This window comes from Hyperolius riggenbachi, chromosome 9 (genome assembly GCF_040937935.1).
Source record: "Hyperolius riggenbachi isolate aHypRig1 chromosome 9, aHypRig1.pri, whole genome shotgun sequence".
In the NCBI taxonomy this organism is placed as follows: domain Eukaryota; kingdom Metazoa; phylum Chordata; class Amphibia; order Anura; family Hyperoliidae; genus Hyperolius; species Hyperolius riggenbachi.
The window spans coordinates 192030933-192053794 of NC_090654.1; the positions used below are offsets into that span (position 1 = coordinate 192030933).

The following is a 22862-nucleotide window of genomic DNA, read 5'->3' on the forward strand; positions in this document are numbered from 1 at the left end:
CATCTACCTTTATCAAGCATTACAGAGTGGATGTTTTATCGCAACAAGACCAGTCGTTTGGCAGAAAGGTGCTTCAGGCGGTGGTCCCTCCCTAGGTGAGTCTTTAGATAAGGCTTCTTGTCTATCTCTCGGGTTGTCCCGGATGACAATTAGAGAAATACTCCTATTAGACCTACCGGTAATGGAGTTTCTGGTTTTCATCCGGGACAATGTCTATAACCCTTCCCTTTCCTATCCAGCGCCTTTCTGCTAATCAGGAGCACAGGGAATTTTTAGTCACTTGTAGGTGTCTAGTTCTTCCTTCATCTTGGTGTTTCTAGTCTACTTTCAGACGCACTGAGGATTGAGGGAGGACGGGGACTTTTAAACTTCTTGGTTTGGTGTTTCTCCAGATCCTGGGCGGGACCGGATCTCTGGTTGTCCCGGATGACAACCAGAAACTCCATTACCGGTACCTCTAATAGGAGTATTTTTTTGCCACCAATTAGGCTTTCTTTGGGAGGTACACTTATGCTAAGAATCTTATTCTAAACGCATTTCATTTGGAATAGTAAGAAAAAAATGGAAATTCATTATTTCTCAGTTTTTGTCCTGTATAGTGCTAAAATAAAACGTTCTACTGTGGATAAAACTCACACACTTTATTTGCCCATTTGTCCCGGTTTTTGCAAAGCATTTTTTTCAGTTTTGCGTCATCACTAATTACAAGCCCGTAAATTAGAAAATCACAGTAATATACTCTCTTGACATACCTTTCTAAAAAAAAAGTTTAGTCCATAAGGTAACTTTTTTTTTTTTGTGTATGTGTGCGTATACAAAGGTGTATATAATTTTAGATGATACTGTAAGTGTTATTTTTATTAAATAAAATGTATTTAGCTGCAGTTTTACTATTTGGCCACAAGATGTCCTTGCACATTATTTCTCATTCGCGTACGTACGTGAATCTGCAGTAATGTGTGGCACTGCAACTCCAGGAAGATACAATGACTCATCCATCTAATAGATGCCAGCATTCAGTGACACGGTGGCTTAGATTAATGAATGGGAACAGTTCCCATTCTTCTCCCCGCTGACGGGCAGTGACGGGCGCACGCGTGGCAGCCATCTGCCGCTGAAGAGGTGTGTTCACGGCCCTGGGACTTAAAGTGAAGTTTTCCCAGGTCGTGATTATACTGCACCTGGTGAAGTAGTAAAACGACTGAAATGGGGAAGGGAAACTATACCAGGCCAATAATGCTCTAGATTTGGTGAATCCGTGACCGAAGTATAAAATGAGCTTTCACTTCCAACGTAAATTTGGGGCCAAAAACTGTCTCCTTCCTTTTTTTTTTTTTTTTTTTTTTTTTTTTTTTTTGGCAAATCTAGGATAATACCGAATGTATAGATTTTATTTCTTTCTTTATTTATTTTAGACTTTATAAGATGCATCTGACCATAAGACATACGTGTGTGGGTTTTTTTTTTTTTTTTTTTTTTTTTTTTAGGAAAACGAGAAGATAAATATTCTAAACACTTATCCCTGCCTCATGTTACGGTCATTAGGATTTTACTCTTATAACCATGCCATCCTTAGTGATGTGAGACCAGGATTAAACTGTAAGCACCTGAGGTCCGTGATATGAGGCAGGGATTTGACTTTAAGCTCTTGAAGGCACTTGGTGGCATCAGGCAGGGAGGAGCTCCCCTCCTTGAAAAGTCCCCTGCTGCACTCCCCTCTCCAACAGGCTTCACCCCACTCCCCTCCCTCCAATGCAAATTATGTAGACAGCGGCCCTCATCCTCTGTCCCCTTGACCACAGCTCTTCTCTGCATTACACCAACAGTAGAGAATGCCTGTGTAATGCAGGGCAGAGGCGCTGCTGGCAAGACAGATGGTGAGTTGCAATGATCCTGCCTGCATATTGTGCGTTTGGAGAGAGGGGATCAGAGCCTTGGGACTTATTCATTCAAAAAAGAAGGCGAGTGCAGCACGGGGACACAACTTTTTAAGGAGCGAGGGTATCCCTAGACTGGTAAGTGTTGTGGGGGGGCAAGATTGCATGGTGTGCGGCACCACATTCACACGAAAAGACGAAACACCTTTTCTTCCCCACTTTTAAGTGTGTCTCAAACATACTAATCTCTGTGTTACCTGAACCTGTGTGTAAGGTGCCAGAATGGTATGTTCATTGGAGTGTTCCCCAGCTCTGTTCCCAAGCCCATCAACCGTGAATGATTTGCACACGTTCACATGTCAAATTATCCCTTTTTGTCAGCAATTCTGACTATGGGCCTTCCATGGATTTCCATAAAGCATGGAGTGTTACTGGGGTCTGAGGACAAGGTTGGGGAACAATGTAAGGGCCTGAGCCCACTAACGCAGTTGTCAGCTTTTCAGCATCTCTAACATTGATGTGTAATTGAAAAGCGGACACAACTGCATCAGTGGGCTCAGGTCCTAATGATTTATGTACAGTGGTTGCGATCTTTTGTTCTGTTCTTTTGAATAAAGTTACATGTATGTGGGTCCTTTTTTGGAGTGTTGACCCATTGTACGTGTTGTCTCTTCTGTACAAGGGGGTGGGGCTACTTGCTTGAAGCCGCCGCACAAGGACCCGACATGTAGGTAAAGCTTTACCTACAATTGCGGCACACACAAAAAAGCAAAATTGTTAAACAGCGATCCAAAAGCAATTTTGCAGTGCTCATATACAGGTACTTACATTTCATTATTTTCTGTAATGTACTGATAAACATTAGACTTTCATATATTTTAGATTCATTACACACAACTGAAGTAGTTCGAGCATTTTATTGTTTTAATATTGATTTTGGCATACAGCTCATGAAAACCCCAAATTCCTATCTCAAAAAATTAGCATATCATGAAAAGGTTCTCTAAACGAGCTATTATCCTAATCATCTGAATCAACTAACTCTAAACACATGCAAAAGATTCCTGAGGCTTTTAAAAACTCCCAGCCTGTTTCATTACTCAAAACCGCAATCATGGGTAAGTGCCGACCTGACTGCTGTCCAGGAGGCCATCATTGACAACCTCAAACAAGAGGGTTGAGGTGCGTACACACATGCGACTATAGTCGTTTGAAACGATCGTTCCCCGATCGTTTCAAACGACGATCGTTTAAAAAAAAAAAAAGCAGCCAACGACTAAGTCTAACGCTGGACGAGCTAGATCATTAAAAACGAACGATCTAGCTTGGCGGATTTTTTCCAGCGACGATCGTTTGCAAAAGTAGTACATAGTTGGAAACGGTCGTTCGTACTAGACTTGACATGTGCATTTCACTATTTCTCCATGGAACTTTTCATTTTTATGCGCAGGCGCAATAGTTGCTTTTACGTGATGTAACGTTAGTTCTAACTATCTCAACGTTACACACCTTTTAAAACTAACTTTACTTAGGTCGTTCTTTCATCAATTAAAAGTTCGTTCGTCGTTGACAATGAACGATCATTGTCGCATGTGTGTACGTAGCATAAGACACAGAAAGAAATTTCTGAACGAATAGGCTGTTCCCAGAGTGCTGTATCAAGGCACCTCAGTGGGAAGTCTGTGGGAAGGAAAAAGTGTGGCAGAAACGCTGCACAACAAGAAGAGGTGACCGGACCCTGAGGACGATTGTGGAGAAGGACCGATTCCAGACCTTGGGGGACCTGCGGAAGCAGTGGACTGAGTCTGGAGTAGAAACATCCAGAGCCACTGTGCACAGGTGTGTGCAGGAAATGGGCTACAGGTGCTGCATTCCCCAGAAACAGCTGGGCTACAGAGAAGCAGCACTGGACTGTTGTCAGTGGTCCAAAGTACTTTTTTTCCGGATGAAAGCAACTTTTGTATGTCATCTAGAAATCAAGGTCTGGAGGAAGACTGGGGAGAGGGTAATGCCAAAATGCCTGAAGTCCAGTGTCAAGTACCCAGTCAGTGATGGTCTGGGGTGCCATGTCAGCTGCTGGTGTTGGTCCACTGTGTTTTATCAAGGGCAGAGTCAATGCAGCTAGCTATCAGATTTTGGAGCACTTCATGCTTCCATCTGCTGAAAAACTTTATGGAGATGAAGATTTCATTTTTCAGCACGACCTGGCACCTGCTCAGTGCTAAAACCACTGGTAAATGGCTTACAGACCATGGTATTACTGTGCTCAATTGGCCTGCCAACTCTCCTGACCTGAACCCCATAGAGAATCTGTGGGATATTGTGAAGAGAAAGTTGAGACGCGAGACCCAACACTCTGGATGAGCTTAAAGGGACTCCGAGCAGTGCAGAAACTATGGAAAGATGCATATCATTTTAAAGCTCTTTCTCCTCTTTTCAATGATATATAAACCGCCGCCCTACGCCTTTTAGTTTTCGATATTTTCGTGATTGAATTTGCCGCTGCCGCGATTTTAATCGCGAAAAAGAAAATTAAAAGGTGTAGGGCGACGATTTAGGTGTCGCCAGAAAGAGGAGAAAGAGAGCTTTAAAATGATACCCATCTTTCCATAGTTACTTGTATTACACAGGACGACACTTTCCCCAGTATCAGCAGCTCCATTCAGCAGAATGGAGCTGCTGACTTTAGGAAAAAGTCGCGCTGTGTAATACAATGTAACTATGGAAAGATGGATATCCTTTTTAAAGCTTTCTCCTCTTTCTGGCGACGCCTAAATCGTCGCCCTACACCTTTTTAGTTTTCTCTATTTTCGTGATTAAAATCGCGTCCGCGGCAATTTCAATCACGAAAATATCAAACTAAAAGGCGTAGGGCGGCGGTTTATATATCATTGGAAAGAGGAGAAAGAGAGCTTTAAAATGATATGCATCTTTCCGTAGTTTCTGCACTGCTCGGAGTCCCTTTAAGGCCGCTCTCGAAGCATCCTGGGCCTCCATAACACCTGAGCAGTGCCACAGGCTGATTGCCTCCATGCCACGCCGTATTGAAGCAGTAATTTCTGCAAAAGGATTCCCGGCCAAGTATTGAGTGCATAACTGAACATAATTGTTTGAAGGTTAACTTTTTTGTTTTAAAAACACTTTTTTCTTTTATTGGTCGGATGAAATATGCTAATTTTTTGAGATAGGAATTTTGGGTTTTCATGAGCTGTATGCCAAAATCATCAATATTAAAACAATAAAAGGCTTGAACTACTTCAGTTGTGTGTAATGAAACTAAAATATATGAAAGTCTAATGTTTATCAGTACATTACAGAAAATAATGAACTTCATCACAATATGCTAATTTTTTGAGAAGGACCTGTATTAGGGATTGAACTACAATTGCTCAAAAAATGCTGCAGTACCTGTGATTGCGATTTCCCTATTCTCAATTGCTCCTATTGACTTTAATTAGCTTAGCGATTTTTGCATTGCTGTGGGTTCCAAATTGCGGCTAAAAGAGCTCTAATGGACCATGGCTTATACCCACGAAGTGATTTTTTTCAACAACTTGTGTGCTTTTTGTTTTTTTTATTAAACAATGTTTCACAACGCACACCACCCATGGCAATCATTTTTTTGTTTTATAACGATTGCCATGTCTAAGTCATAAAGGGTTTTTTCCGCTCTGCATTAACTTTTGAGTTTTGCTGCGATTGTGTAATCAAACGTTTAAGCTGCAAATTTGGCCAGATGGCTCACGGAATGATTGTTCGGTGGAGATCCCTGTTCATCTGGCTGTGATCTGCCGTTGGGAACTTGACTGAATGCCCACTCTTGTGTGGTAACTCTCTCACACAATTAAAGATAATAGGTAAAACACTAGGGCACGTGTGTGAGGGAGGGTCTTTTAAACTCTGCTGTGCTTCCTGCCCCTTTTAGGTAGGAGGCGTAATCTCTTCTCCAGCCGTGGAGGGCTATATGGTAATCCCATAACCGGTAAGAGTAATGTCGATTTTTGATGTCATATGCAACTTGGTTAGACTGAATGGCAGGCTGTGAACTGTCCAGTCCAGACTCACTGCTGTAAAATGACTCCCTTAAAATGGGTAGGGCAGAGCTGTGAGGGAACACCGGTCGGTCCTCTCCTGTGAACAGAGCTGTCTACACACAGGAGGTAGCAGGAGGAAAAAGTGGACATGGTTGGGTAACTACGCTGTTCAGAGGAAACTCGCTTTGCTGATAGCTCTGCACCTTTCTGAAGAATGGGACCCTCCGAGGCCCCGAAACAATTGTCAACTCCTGACTCCTCAGTTTATGAAATCACCGACTCCAACTCTGGGTACCCAATATTACTCAGACTCCAACTCCGCTGCAACGCAAGCTTGTGCTGACTTTTGCAATAAAACTGAATACTGCATTGTGACAACTGTGTGCTGACCTAGCCTCATTTGCTCCAAATATGAAAATCAAGTAATGACTTTTTTCATGAACGGGAAAAAAGAAGAGAAAAAATCTGACGAACTGGGGCATTAACCAACCACTACTCCAATAAAATGCTTAACCAAAATGCCCAAAGGTGCAGGGAGCAAACTACTAGTACAGATGGTCAATGAGCAGCAATTTTATTCTGCCTTGCATATAAGTTTTTTAAAGGCCAATACTCTTGCTCAACCAGTGTGCCCTGACATATCTGGGCAGAAGCATCGCTCGCTTGCAAGCGAGCAAGATGTTCTGTTCTATGCAGGAATTGGGACTTTCTCTACAGAAAGTAGCGCTTGCACAACTCTAACTATAGGGCAATAGTAAATGTTCAAGAGTTCATGTGGTCTTCACACAATCCAAATCTGCCAATAAGGGGAATGCAACCTTTGCAATATCTTGCTCTGTCTTCCTACTACCTCCACCAACACCCTGTGAGCAGACACTCACAGGATTTAAAGACCTTCACTCAGGTCTATTAGAGCCTTGGGACACTTTGGGCCGTCCTCCACCACACCAAAATGACTTGTCACCACTATTCCTCCTCCTTTACTCACAGCAGAAAAATCAAGTACACATGACCTCAAAACAAATGCCTTACATAATGTAAAACCATAAACTTTTTTTTATTGTGATATAAAATCAATTGCACTCACAGATTTTCTTGTTAGTCCAGCATAGTTTGGTTACGGGCTCTCCCGTTTAGTTGGGCCCCGGCTGGCACTTGTGGTTCCTTGGCTGCAAAACGGGATGGTGCGCACCTCCACTACCGCCACAGGTCAGGACACCACTCTTTAGCCCACGTGTTCACTTCTGCATCCCAAACCCCGCCTTACATGTTTCGTCGTTATGACTCATCACAAGCGAAGGCCCAGTGTGGTGTGAAAGCTTTAAGTATCCTCCCATTGTTTTCTCCGACTGAGTGGACCTCCCATTATAATTCGTAGCCTGCTCTTACCAATTGCGCATGCCTGTCTAGGTAATGCAATCCAACTGACTGGCTCCTCCCTCCCCAGCCACCACTGCACATGCATCCCAATGGACGCCTGTAGGGCGCTGCGTTCCACTTGTCTCCCTTCACGCTGCGTTCCAATTCACCTTACTCATCTCTACGCAGCAGCCCATAGAGGGCTTTCAGCAGACGCGCACACTACCAAATGTACGCACATCTCAGTACATCCCAAGACCGCTCCTCCTCCCTTCAATTCTAACACTGCAGTCTATAATGTATTCCTTTTGCGCATGCGCAACGCTTCTATTTCAGCTATACATCGATGTTACCCATATTACAGGGTAAAATATCACACCCCAGGGAAGTTAATTAGTGCCCAACTAGGCAGGGAAAACTCTGCTTACAATCTGAATTACACTATAATAACTAAAATAAAAAAGACCTTCTATTCCTAAGAACAATAAAATGGTACAAAATATGGACATTATATGTATGAAGTAACTATCGCTACATAGAGGTTTAATGCCAACGAACCACCATGTTTACTAATACATATTACATAGAAAAAAACAATTTTGTTCCCCAAGGAAGCACAGAATATCCACCTCTATTCGATCCTCCTGGGGTAAGAGTACCCAGGATATATCTACCTCTCCCAGGAGGATTTAATATAGAGGTGGATATTATGTGCTTCCTTGGGGAACAATAGGGTTTTTTTTTTTTTTTTTCTCTGTAATCTGTATTAGTAAACATGGTGGTTCTTTGGCATTAAACCTCCTATGTCGCGATAGTTACTTCATACATATAATGTCCATATTTTGTACCATTTAATTCTTAGGAATATAAGGTCTTATTTTTATTTTAGTTATTATAGTGTAGTTCAGATTAGAAGCAGAGTTTTCCCCACCTAGTTGGGCACTAATTAATCCCCCCCCCCCTTCCCTGGGGTGTGATTTTTACCCTGTAATAGGCGTTAATAGATGTATAGCTGAAATAGAAGCATTGCGCATGTGCAAAAGGAATACATTATAGAATTCAAGGGAGGAGTGGGCTTGGGATGCGCTGAGATGTGCGTACGTTTGGTAGTGTGCATGTGTGCTGAGAGCCCTCTATGGACTGCTGCGTAGATAAGGTGAATTGGAACGCAGCGTGAAGGGAGACCAGTGGAACGCAGCACCGTACAGGCGTCCATTGGGATGGAAAGCGCAGTGGGCGAAAGAGCATTGTCCTGACCTGCGGCGGTAGTGCAGGTACATGCCATCCGGTTTTGCAACCAAGGAACTACAAGTGCCAGCCGGTGACCAACTAAACTGGGGAGAGCCCGTAACCAAACTCTATGCTGAACTAACAAGAAAACCATCTGTGTGCAATTGATTTTATATCCCAATAAATGTTTATGGTTTTACACTATGAGGCATTTGTTTTGAGGTCATGTGTACACAGAGATGTATCTGCTGTGAGAAAAGGAGGAATAGTGGTGACAAGTCGTTTTGGTGTGGTGGGGGACGGCCCGAAGTGTCCCAAGGCTCTAATAGACCTGAGTGAAGGTCTTTAAATCTGCTGACTGTCTGCTCACGAGGTGTTGGTGGAGGTAGTAGGAAGACAGAGCAAGATATTGCGAAGGTTGCATTCCCCTTATTGGCAGATTTGGATTGTGTGAAGACCACATGAACTCTTGAACATTTACTATTGCCTTATAGTTAGCGTTGTGCAAGTGCTACCTTCTGTAGCCACTGTATTATTTAAATAGAAGGGGCAGCTCCAACCTATTGAGTGCATATAGCACCTTGTTTTATGGTGTAGTGCTTTTCTCCTTCTTTAGAGGACATGGGACCTGATCCCTTGGGCAACAGTTCAATGCCGATGCTGTACAGATGTCAGGCTAGCAGTGCTTTCTGTTGCTCTGCAGGTAGGAGCAACGGCATGGTGCACAAGGAAATGGGCAGGGTCAGAAGGTGAAGACCCGTAACCTGCATTTGACACTCAGTCAGGCACCAAGCAAATTGACTGCTGATGTATTAAGGGCACCGCTGGAGCATTAACTGTCCGTCTTTTCTTTTTTTTTTTTTTTTGAAAGTTTAGTTTCACTTCCCTTTGTGTATTTTTTTTTTTTCACGGTCACCGGTGTATTTTTGTTTGGTTTCTAATGCAGTAAAGTTGGTGAGCACATGCCATATTACGTTAGTAGCACGGGGGGGAGCACTGACTGGTAATGGGGGGAGGGGGGGGGGGGAGAACCCTAAATGACAAGTGTATAGAACTTATTGAAAGACCATTAAATAGTGAAGACCTGTATTGTCAGCATACTCAACCCGTAGTGTCCAAGTTTTCATAAACTAAAGCATTTTATCTTCAACTGTTGCTATCATTTTTTCATGTATCATAACCCTACGTACTCTTGATATCACATGATTATCTAAGGCTACTTGCACACCAAGACGTTGCGTTAGGTGCTACGTTAAGGTCGCATAACGTGCACCTAACACAACGTATGGTGCTGCAAGTGAGGACGGTAGAGTGAGCCGCGTCAGGCGGCTCGATTCCTATAATGTCTCCCAGAGTGGCGCTGATTGGCCAGCGGGACCACGTGATGCGGAGCGAGACACTCCGCATCACGTGGTCCCGCCGGCCAATCAGCGGCCGCCAGTGCAGTGACTATTAAGTAGCCATGTGCGCGGCTACTGTAGCTGGCTCTCCCCGCCTCCTCTCCGCCCCCCACTGCGCATGTGCAAACAGTCTAACGCGGCTATAGCCGCTCCAACGCCGTAGCATGCTGCACTTTCCGGAGAACGTGCAGCGTTACATATAACGCAACGTGGGCTGTGTGAACAGCCCACTTGTGTTACATTGCTGTGCGTTGGGGGAGCGTTACAGGCGCACTAACGTGTGCCTGTAACGTCTTCGTGTGTAAGCAGCCGTAATGGGCATTTTTCCATTTGGATGCCAAATAACACCTGGCAGAGTTAACAATGCTGTACCATTCTATGGGAAGGGTGCTTCATAAAGAGCCGTTTTGCATCTGCGCAGTAGTATTGTGCAGGCGCAGAACCCTTCCAGTGATGGGGCGTCTGCATGCGCAGTACATGCCAACTAGCGGAGTTACCAGGCCGAATTCCAGAGGAGACGGCAAGGGACTGATTAGCCTAAAGGGGGCTGTAGGAAGCCCCAGGTATGTATATTTGTATTTTAGCAATCTCCGGTTTACTTTTGAGAGATTCAGGGAAGATTGAGACCAATTTAGATACCGGAGAACTTTAAATATATATCATTTTTGGGAGAAAAATCATGCAGACAGCATCTGTATGCCCAGAGAGGGAGATTGGAAGTTTAGGCTAGGCTCTCAGCAGGGAGAGGAGAGGGGCAATGGTGGGATTGTAATTCATAGACCATTTCTGCTGGATGCTTGGTAATTTTAATCCCTAAGTATTTGACATATTTGCGTTGTATTTTATTTGCTGCTTTGTCTGCACTTCTGACTACACTACAAAATGGCCACATGTGGAGTGAATTGATGTCTGAGAGGCATTGTAGACCAGACCTTATGGTGTCTGTTTCCAGGAAAATTTTCTCTAGTATGATCTTGTATATATTAAAAATTGTTTTTAAAAATCCGCTATAGACTAAAATTAAGTTAATAGAGTGACTGACTGAATTCTACTGTTGTGAATTGTATAGAAATTACCTGTTTTTTTTGTTGTTTTTCCTTCTAGAAGTAGCCAAGTTTTTACAAACACAGAATGGTGTTCCTTCACCCAGTCTAGTTACTAATGGTGTGGACCCCTTCCATGCCTGCACTATCCTCCAGCAGCTGAAAGCAATGTATGATGAGAACAAGCTGACAGATATCGTTGTACAGGTGGAAAATGGAAAGCATTTTTCTTGTCACAGAAACGTTCTTGCTGCTATCAGCCCCTATTTCAGGTATGTTTTCTTAAAGTGACACCTACATTTTGCTTTATTGGTATGGATCGATTTGCACGTCTTTGCATATGGGATAAAATCAGTTTGACTAAGTGTAACACCAATGGTCAACACAGGAAGTCCACAACAAAGATCCACCATGGGCGTCTAACTACAAACACACACAACCTGGGTTTCAACCGGAATCTCAATAAGACTCTACCTTAGTTTATGGGGTACTAACGGCACAATTTTTGATCTTTAACTAGTCTTAAATGACAGCTGTAATGAGGGATATGGGGGCTGCCATATGTATTTCCTTTTTAACAATACCAGTTACATGGCAGCCCTGCTGATCTATCTGGCTGCAGTAGTGTCTGAATCACACCAGAAACAAGCATGCAGCTAATATTGTTCAGGGTCTTTGGCTAAAAATATTAGAGGCAGAGGCTCAGCAGGATATCCAGACAACTGGTATTACAATTGTCTTTCAAAGCAAGGCACAAATATAGCAACCACCCCTTCCCCCCCCCCCCCCCCCCCCCCTTTTTCATCACTGGAGAGTGAATAATGGTAGCTGCTCAGACCAAGCAGCACCTGGCATATAAATTGCTGCAGGCAGGGCCTCCTTATAAATTTAAAGGTACAGTATGTGCAATTGCATCTGCAGTACCAGATATGGCAAGGGTTGAAACAGACTATCTCTTCCATCCTACAAAAGAGTGTTCGCTTTCAGCTATTTGGCCTTCTTTAGACTCTCTTCATGACAAGATGTTTTGAATACACCGCTTATGTTTGAGAGAAGGCTTATTAGCCAAATTCTTCTCCTCACCATCATTTATTTTATTTTATCCTGATTAAAAATGGCCTGCTTTTACTGATGGCTGACCTAATACAATACTTCTATTTTGCAAAGGGACATCAGTTCCACATAATAATGAAACTTGCTCCCACAACTTGGGTTGCGCTCGAGACAATAAGGAATTTGTAGAATAGAAGAGATGGTGTAGTAAGTTTTAGCCCCTCCCTTTTTTCTGGTACTGGAGATGCCATGGCATATCCTGTGCCTTATACATGGCTGCAAGGAAGGCCTCTCAGCAGATGTAAAAGTCAGGTTCTGAATGGACTGAGCATCTACCATTTTTCACTCTAATGATGGTTTCACTTTTGGGGGGGGTTTTGTTTTCCCTTCCCTTTGGGTGTTTGCAGCCCCTTCAAATTTGGCCCACTTTTACAGAATCCACTACACTTATTCTTGGACATCATAATCCATTTCCATTATGCATGTGGGTGGGAATAAGATGCAGCTAAAGTGGTGATGGTTGGGGGGGGGGGGGGCTTGCACAATTGAGCTGGATTGAGGCTGGGTTCACATATGAAAAGCTGGAAAAAGTAGCATTTTAGGATGGTGCATTTGGGATTTTTCTGTTGCGTTTTTGGTGTGTTTTGCATTTGCGGTTTACTTTATGCAAATCACTAGGAAGAAAACAGAAAGCGGAAACTCATTAGAAATCTTAAATTTTTAATAACTTATTTAAACGCATGCAAAACGCAATGCATATGCGTTACTATAGACTTGCAATATGTGCGTTTAGGCAGCTATCCTGCATAATATGCAACACTACCAGCGTTTGCAAAATGCATACTATAAAAACATTGAAACGCAGCTTCTTCTGCGTCCGATAGACTAACATTGTTGCATAAATCACAGCGTTTCCCGCTACACTAGCATTTCTGCTATGTATGCACCCAGCCTAAAAAAGGACCAAAGGTGTATGCTGGTAGTTTCTGGATCAGCCAATTGGCATCTGCCCTGTGCAGCTAATTACTGCTGCATTGTGTGGAGGTTTTTGGACAATCTTATGGTGACCGTACTGTTGCACAGAGCATACTGACTGTCTTAGGCATTTTTTTTACCTGACACAGACTTATTTTAATGCTTTAAAAATTATCTATTTCACTGACAAAGCACAGTAATCTATATATGACAATTTTTTATTTTTTTTTTAACCACTTTGTCCTCCTTGACGTATAAAAACGTCAAGGACAGGCGCGCTCCCGCGGCCAATCGCGCGCACTCCCGGCCGCGGAGTCGGTAGCCACGGAATCAATTTATCGGGCTATGGAGCCCGATCATTGATTCCTCTCCCCCGCTGAAAAAGCGACAGCTTCTCTCGTAAGCTTCACTCTTTCTGAAGCTGTGTCCCTCTAAGCGTACATTGTACGCTTAGAGTGACGTCATGTAAAAAAAAATCGAGATTGCCATCTTGTGGCCAAAAAGTAAAACTACAAGTAAATGCCCAAAAACATTACAATACACCAATATTTCCCCAAATAAAACACTTTTATATCCCACCCTCCCAAAAATGCCCACATAAAATGTTTTAATAAAAAAAAACAAAAAAAAACAAAACATTACTATATAAAAAAAAAACATAAATATTTACCTAAGGGTCTAAACTATTTAAATATCTATGTAAAGATGAAATATTTCTCTCTATTTTTTTTTTTTTTTATATATAAGCTTGTAAATAGTGATGTATGCAAAACGGAAAAAATGCTTTTTTATTTCCAAATAAAATATTGTCGCGATACATTGTGATAGGGACATAATTTAAATAGTGAAATAACCGTGACAAATGGGCAATAACAATACGTGGGTTTTAATTATGGAGGCATGTATTATTTTGAAAATATAATGGCCGAAAACTGAGAAATGAATTTTTTCATTTTTTTTCTTATTCTTCCTGTTAAAATGCATTTACAGTAAAGTGGCTCTTAGCAAAATGTACCCCCCAAAAAAAGCCTAATTGGTGGCGAAAAAAAACAAGATATAGATCAGTTCATTGTGATAAGTAGTGATAAAGTTATAGGCTAATGAATGGGAGGTGAACATTGCTCGGGTGCATAAGATGAAAACAACTGAGATGTTAAGTGGTTAAAGAAATGTAGATATTAGCTGCACAGGTTTTGACCACCTTGGCGGTAATGACAAGTTCAGCTCGTCCATTACCACCAGGCTGGATATCTCGGCCCCTGGTGGGTCGTTTTTTAATTAATTAATTTACTAGCTAGCTTTATTTGCTAGCTGCGTGTTTAATTCGATCTGCCCCCTTATCGCCCACAGCACACCTCAGACCCCCTGCCCACCCCCCAGACCACTGTTTGCACCCAATCACCCCCCTAATCACCCATCAATCACTCCCTGTCACTATCTGTCAACGCTATTTATTTTTTAGTCCCTAAACTGCCCTCTGGGGACTCCTGATAACCCCCCCCCCCTGTGTACTGTATGCACCTAACCCCCCTTGATCACCTGTCAATCACCCCCTGTCACTGCCACCCATCAATCAGCCCCTAACCTGCCCCTTGCGGGCAATCTGATCATCCACCCACACCATCATATCGCCTGCAGACCCGCCATCAGATCACCTCCCAAGTGCATTGTTTACATCTGTTTTCTCCTCTAAACACCCACTAATTACCCATCAATCACCCCCTGTCACTGCTACCCATCAGATTAGACCCTATCTGCCCCTAGGGCACCCAATCGCCCGCCCCATACCCTCAGAACGCCCTCAGACCCCAGCCCTGATCACCTCGCCAGTGCATTGCTTGCATCTATTCCCCCCCACTAATCACACCTTGAGACACCCATCAATCACCACCTGTCACCCCCTAGCACACCTACCCATCAGATCAGGCCCTAATTTGCCCCGTGTGGGCTCCTGATCACTCGGCCAAACCCTCAGATCCCCCTCAGACCCTCTTCCAATCACCTCCCCAGTGCATTGATTGCATCTATTTTGCCCTCTAACCACCCCCTGAGACACCCATCAATATCAGCTCCTTCCCCCCCCCCCCCCCCCCCCCCTCCCCAGCACTCCTTTCCGTCAGATCAGGCCCAATACAACCTGTCATCTAAAAGGCCACCCTGCTTATGACCGGTTCCACAAAATTCGCCCCCTCATAGACCACCTGTCATCAAAATTTTCAGATGCTTATACCCCTGAACAGTCATTTTGAGACATTTGGTTTCCAGACTACTCATGGTTTTGGGCCCGTAAAATGCCAGGGCAGTATAGGAACTCCACAAGTGACCCCTTTTTTAGAAAAGACACCCCAAGGTATTCTGTTAGGTGTATGAAGCGTTCATGGAAGATTTTATTTTTTTGTCAAAAGTTAGCGGAAATTGATTTTTATTATTTTTTTCACAAAGTTTCATTTTTCACTAACTTGTGACAAAAAATAAAATCTTTTATGAACTCACCATACACCTAACGGAATACCTTGAGGTGTCTTCTTTCTAAAATGTGTGGTTCCTATACTGCCCTGGCATTTTAGGGGCCCTGAACCGTGAGGAGTAGTCTTGAACCCAAATGTCTTAAAATGACCTGTGAAATCCTAAAGGTACTCATTGGACTTTGGGCCCCTTAGCGCAGTTAGGCTGCAAAAAAGTGCCACGTGGTATCGCCGTACTCAGGAGAAGTAGTATAATGTATTTTGGGGTGTATTTTTACACATACCCATGCTGGGTGGGAGAAATTTCTGTAAATGGACAATTGCGTGTTAAAAAAAAAAAAAATGAGAAAATGCAAATTTTTGTCATTTATAGAGATATTTCTCCCACCCAGCATGGGTATATGTAAAAATACACCACAAAACACATTATACTACTTCTTCTGAGCACGGCAGTACCACATGTGGCACTTTTTTGCAGCCTAACTGCGCTAAGGGGCCCAAAGTCCAATGAGTACCTTTAGGATTTTACAGGTCATTTTAAGACATTTGGGTTCAAGACTACTCCTCACGGTTCAGGTCTCCTAAAATGCCAGGGCAGTATAGGAACCCCACAAGTGACCCCATTTTAGAAAGAAGACACCCCAAGGTATTCCGTTAGGTGTATGGTGAGTTCATAAAAGATTTTATTTTTTTGTCACAAGTTAGTGAAAAATGAAACTTTGTGAAAAAAACAATAATCAATTTCTGCTAACTTGTGACAAAAAATAAACTATATGAAAAAAATAAATAAATAAACTAAATAAAATAAACTCTATGAACTCACCATGCCTCTCGGTGAATACTTTGGGATGTCTTCTTTCCAAAATGGGGTCATTTGGGGGTTATTTATAACATCCTGGAATTTTAGCACCTCATGAAACATGACAGGTGGTCAGAAAAGTCAGAGATGCTTCAAAATGGGAAAATTCACTTTTGGCACCATAGTTTGTAAACGCTATAACTTTTACCCAAACTAATAAATATAGGCTGGATGGGTTTTGTCCACATTTTTCGTGCTGCATGCAGAAATTTCACTTTATTTGAAAAATGTCAGCACAGAAAGTTAAAATCACTTTTTTGACAAAATTCACGTCTTTTTTGATGACTATAATGAAAAGTAAAAATCGCAGCAGCAATCAAATGGCACCAAAAGAAAGCTGTATTAGTGACAAGAAAAGGAGGCAAAATTCATTTAGATGGTAGGTTGTATGACCGAGCAATAAACCGTTAAAGCTGCAGTGGTCTGAATGGAAAAAAAGGCTCTGGTCCTTAAGGGGTTTTATGACTGCAGTCCTTAAGTGGTTAAAGAGACTTTCATTAAAGAGACGCTTTCTTTAAAGAGACTCTTACAACATTTTCAGCCTTATTTCTTCTATCCTATGGCTTCAATTCATCAAAGGGTGTTCGATAACAAAACCCCAGTCCTTAAAATACCGCATTCGGTATTTTACACTTCACTGTGCTAATTCATCAATATTTTCCCATGTGTGGTAGAGGTTCGTTAAGTTACCGAACTACTAGGCTTCAATTCATCAAAGGCTGTTAGATAACAGCAGAGCGGTGCAGAGCAGCTTGGAATGTCCGTGTGTTGTTACAAGCTGATAACAATAGAAGGCATCCAGACATCCCTTTAGATGTAAAGGTGTTATAGTTACTGTTACTTATACTGCCTCTGCTGCTCTGAATCTGTCGATCAGTCTTTCTTAACATTTTATTTATTTGCCACAACGTAGATGAACTTCCTGGAGACATTACAAATGCCATGCTTGGTGATTTCACCACCAGCATCTTTGCATTATCAAACAGGGCCTGAAAGGGTTACACCACCGAAGGGAATCTGGGGATATATTTTGACCCGTTCTCTCTGCTCACTGCTTGGGGGGTCTGAAAGCTTGTGTGGAGAAGCCTGTGTGACCTATCAGCGGCACTTGCAGGAGAACAGGGGCTGTTTCTATTGGCTGCCTGCTCCTGCTAATCATGAAAACATTCACACAGAAGGCTTTCGAGGCCTGTAACGACAGGGGAGAGCTTGAGATAAACACCGAATGTGTTAGCGAATGTGGGAACCTTGATGAATTAACATTTGTTGAGCACATGTCGGTAATTTATCTCATTGCTGTGTCATTTCAGCTTCTCATTCGGTAACAGCTTTGATGAATTAACATTTTCTAAAGTGCTTCGTTAAGTCAGCTGTTTTCAGCATTACCGAATGCGGTAATGCTTGATGAATTGAAGCCTATATGTTCCTATACATGTTCTAATATGGTCTGTCTTACTGCAGCCTTTCCTAGTTGCACAGTGGCTGTATTATCTCTGTTATATGATCTAATCTTCTTTCCTCTGACTGCTTTGTCTGGCTCAGGCAGGGATGTGCTGCTCTACTTGTGATAGGATAGAAGCTATACACACCCTCTTCACGCCCCCTGCAGGCTGTGTGAGTCAGGCTGAGCTCCTCTCAGCCTATCACAAGCTGGTTAGCAGCCATGTCTTTTGTTTGTAAACACTGCCTAAAACTGGCAATTACGAACCAGGATCGCAGCAAGGAAGTGGCAGAAACAGCACAGAAGGGCCCAGGAGAACATAATGAGAAGAATGGTATGCTTTTTATTGTAAGAATTTGAGTACAGATTCTTTAATGTTTGGAATTGGCTTTAAATAAACTTTGAGAACTGTAGCTACATGTTTTGCATATTCACATGTTTAAAATGGGGCCTTCAGGGCTGTGGAGTTGGAGTCTGAGTCAAGGAGTTGGAGCAATTTTGGGTGCCTGGGGTTGGTGGTTTAATAAACTGAGTAGTCTAAGGCCACATACAGACATCAGACCATAGTCTTTGGAAAATGAAAGATCACAGACCAATCTTACCACCCTTCCTGTAGTATAAGAGCCATACTCTACACAGTCTTTTCTATGGAGCTGAACTCCCCATCAGAAAAAAATCTTTGCAAGATGCTGCACACACAGATGCTGTACAGACACAAAAGATCAGTATCTGCAAAAGATCTGTTCCTGCCAAAAATCCATTCCTGCAAATTGCAATGATAGTCTATGAGATCTGCAGATCATCATACACACATGATTTAACTGACATTCATCTGCAGATCTGAAAATCCATCCTGGTGGATCTGATCTGCAGATGAATGTCAGTTAAATCATGTGTGTATGATGATCTGCAGATCTCATAGACTATCATTGCAATTTGCAGGAATGGATTTTTGGCAGGAACAGATCTTTTGCAGATACTGATCTTTTGTGTCTGTACAGCATCTGTGTGTGCAGCATCTTGCAAAGATTTTTTTCTGATGGGGAGTTCAGCTCCATAGAAAAGACTGTGTAGAGTATGGCTCTTATACTACAGGAAGGGTGGTAAGATTGGTCTGTGATCTTTCATTTTCCAAAGACCATGGTCTGATGTCTGTATGTGGCCTAAGTTTGGATGATTTTGTACCGACTGCACAGCCCAGCTTGATATCCTGCATTATTGGTATGTCAAGTTATGTCCCCACAGTGTTCTCCCCAGGCTCTTTTAGCCGGGTGCTCCACCCGGCTAGATTTGGTGACCACCCGGCTGTCATCGGCTCACCTCCTATGCTGTAAGCAGAGTTGCCCTGCATTTTCATCTCAACCCACCCGGCTACTTTTTCATGCCACCCGGCTACTATTTCATGCCACCCGTCTGGAAAAAAATTCTGGGGAGAACACTGCCCCATCAGAATGTAGTGTAATAACATACACTCGCTGCTTATCCCTATACAGATCTGGGCAGCACTAGAGTGTGGAGTATAGCCAATGATGAGTAATGTCTTACTAGTGATCTGTATTAAAGGCTGTGGACTTGATCCCTCAGGCAACAATCTGGGCCATATGCAATTGACACTATCGCCCCAGTTTCCTCCAAGGAGATGCAATTTCATCTTCTCTTTAGAATACATTTTTAGCACTCTGCAATTGAGAAGTTGAAAAGTACGGAATTATCTGAAGTATGTTTTGCTTGCTGGTGGCTTAAAAACGTTAATTGCATATGGGCCTTGGTAATGTTCAGGACTGGTCGTCCCTCTTTTTCGTAGCAAGAGGATCGAAAGTGGGAGGTCGTGAATGTAAAGAGAATAGTGCACTCTGTCAAGACCATCCAGCACCACTGATCTGTTGGCGACGCAGTGAGGTGGCTGTGTACAAGGCTTTGGTTGACTCTGTTGGATTTACTGTCTGACAGCTGTCATGGAACTGCTGGATGACTAGGGGCACAGTCACTAGCACTGTACCCATTCATAAACATTTGAGATAAACTGTTAAACTCCAAGTGACATGCCAACTGCTGGCACACACTTATGAACACTGTTGTTTACTTAAATGGCAAACAAAAGCAGTGGTGCCCTGTTTTAAAGGGTGGCTCAATTCCACAGCAAGTTCTGACAACCACAAGCACAATTTGGGCGCAGTTAAAATGCAACAGAGTTGGGAGTCTTGGGTGGTGATACACTGCAGCAGAAAATAATCACCTGTCACATCTGAGCACGAAGGGGCTGCGTCTTAAACCACTGTACCAAGCACTGGCAAGTGCCCAGTCGGTACATAGGAGCAGCTGATGGGCCGCTAATTCAGTCTCCAGTCTGAAAGAGGCCTACCTGCTTTGTAACTGTGCATCTGTGTAAAGTGTGACAGGCTAAAGTGTATACATGGCAGTATCTTGAGACCAAACTAAAGTGAGTGCACGTATGATAAACAGGACCCTACTTAACTGGTTCCGGACTGGCGCAGTATGAATCTATGTCCAACAGGGGGTGCTGCTGCTCTGACTGGCCGTAGATTCAACATCCTGATGAATGATGAGTTACCGCCAATCCCTCTGCAATTCACTCGCTCTGCTGCCTATAAGACAGTAGAGCTCTGTAAGCAGGTCAGGAGCCACTTTCATTGGCTCCTGAAAGCGCGATCATGGAGAGCCAATGAAACTTGCTCTCATTGATATACAGCGTCAGGAGCCAATGAAAGTGTCTCCTGACCATCTGACAGCGCTCTACTGTCATAGAGACGGCAGAAAGAGGAGCCTGCGGCGATGGGACAGCGTCAAGAGCGGCAGGTATGTGCGGCAAATCGTCAGGAGGTGGCGTTTTACTGTACCAGCAGTCTCTGGTCCTTAAAGGGAAGGTTCAAGCAAAATAAGAGTTTCACTTACCTGGGGCTTCTACCAGCCCCATGCAGCCATCCTGTGCCTTCGTAGTCACTCACTGCTGCTCCAGTTCCCCGCTGGCAGCTTGCTGATCTCGGAGGTCGGCGGGCCGCATTGCGTAAATTTTTACGCATTCCCGCTAGTGCAGGAACATTAACACATACATTTTTTACGCATTACTGGTTCATTAAACGTTCCTGCACTAGCGGGAATGCGTAAAAATGTACGCAATGCGTCCCGCCAACCTCAGAGGTCGGCAAGCTGCCAGCGGGGGACTGGAGCAGCAGTGAGTGACTACGAGGGCACAGGATGGCTGCATGGGGCTGGTAGAAGCCCCAGGTAAGTGAAACTTTTTTTTTTTTTTGCTTGGACATTCCCTTTTAACCACTTCCCGACCGCCGTATTGACAATTGGCGGCCGGGAAGTGGACCCCGCAAGGACCGCCGTATAGACAAATGGCGGCGGTCCTTGTAGGGGCATGGGCGGAGCGATCGCGTCATCCGTAACGCGATCCTCCGTCGGCGCCTGTCTCCGCTCTACCGCCGCAACATCCCGCCGGCCATACGGAAGCGCCGGCAGGATGTTAACCCGACGATTGCCGTATACAAAGTGTATAATACACTTTGTAATGTTTACAAAGTGTATTATACAGGCTGCCTCCTGCCCTGGTGGTCCCAGTGTCCGAGGGACCACCAGGGCAGGCTGCAGCCACCCTATGTCGCACCCAAGTACACTGATTTCTCCCCCCCCTGCCCCAGATCGCCCACAGCACCCCTCAGACCCCCCCTGCCCACCCCCCAGACCCCTGTTTGCACCCAATCACCCCCCTAATCACCCATCAACCACTCCCTGTCACGATCTGTCAACGCTATTTTTTTTTTTTTTACCCCCCCCCTGCCCCCTCCTGATCACCCCCCTCCTGATCACCCCCCCACCCCTCTGATTCTCCCCAGACCCCCCCCCCCCCCCTGTGTACTGTATGCATCTATCCCCCTGATCAACTGTCAATCACCTGTCAATCACCCCCTGTCACTGCCACCCATCAATCAGCCCCTAACCTGCCCCTTGCGGGCAATCTGATCACCCACCCACACCAATAGATCGCCCGCAGAGCCGACATCCGATCACCTCCCAAGTGCAGTGTTTACATCTGTTCTCTCCTCTAAACACCCACTAATTACCCATCAATCACCCCCTGTCACTGCTACCCATCAGATTAGACCCCTATCTGCCCCTAGGGCACTCAATCACCCGCCCATACCCTCAGAACGCCCTCAGACCCCAGCCCTGATCACCTCGCCAGTGCATTGCTTGCATCTATTCCCCCTTCTAATCACACCTTGCGACACCCATCAATCACCTCCTGTCACCCCCTAGCACACCTACCCATCAGATCAGGCCCAATACAACCTGTCATCTAAAAGGCCACCCTGCTTATGACCGGTTCCACAAAATTCGCCCCCTCATAGACCACCTGTCATCAAAATTTTCAGATGCTTATACCCCTGAACAGTCATTTTGAGACATTTGGTTTCCAGACTACTCACGGTTTTGGGCCCGTAAAATGCCAGGGCGGTATAGGAACCCCACAAACTGACCCCATTTTAGAAAAGACACCCCAATGTATTCTGTTAGGTGTATGACGAGTTCATAGAAGATTTTATTTTTTGTCAAAAGTTAGCGGAAATTGATTTTTTTTTATTTTTTTTCACAAAGTGTCATTTTTCACTAACTTGTGACAAAAAATAAAATCTTCTATGAACTCGCCATACACCTAACAGAATACCTTGGGGTGTCTTCTTTCTAAAATGGGGTCACTTGTGGGGTTCCTATACTGCCCTGGCATTTTAGGGGCTCTAAACCGTGAGGAGTAGTCTTGAAACAAAAACGACCTGTGAAATCCTAAAGGTACTCATTGGACTTTGGGCCCCTTAGCGCAGTTAGGGTGCAAAAAAGTGCCACACATGTGGTTATCACCGTACTCAGGAGAAGTAGTATGTGTTTTGGGGTGTATTTTTACACATACCCATGCTGAGTGGGAGAAAGATCTCTGTAAATGGACAATTGTGTGTAGTAAAAAAAAAAAAAAAAAAAAAAAAAAAAAGTCCATTTACAGAGATTTCTCCCACACAGCATGGGTATGTGTAAAAATACACCCCAAAACACATTATACTACTTCTCCTAAATACGGCAATACCACATGTGTGGCACTTTTTTGC

At 43.8% G+C, this 22862-nt stretch overlaps 1 protein-coding gene across 2 annotated transcripts in view; it reads left to right on the forward strand.

Moving 5' to 3' along the window:
* KBTBD8 (kelch repeat and BTB domain containing 8) overlaps window positions 1-22862 on the forward strand; it is a 45453-nt gene that overhangs the window by 13236 nt on the left and 9355 nt on the right. Inside the window, exons 2-3 of one of the 2 annotated variants that reach the window (XM_068251769.1) lie at window positions 5803-5859; window positions 11005-11215. In XM_068251769.1, the coding sequence (XP_068107870.1) occupies window positions 5803-5859; window positions 11005-11215 (268 nt within the window). The remainder of the gene's footprint in view (window positions 1-5802; window positions 5860-11004; window positions 11216-22862) is intronic. The other variant, XM_068251770.1, reaches the window with a different exon arrangement.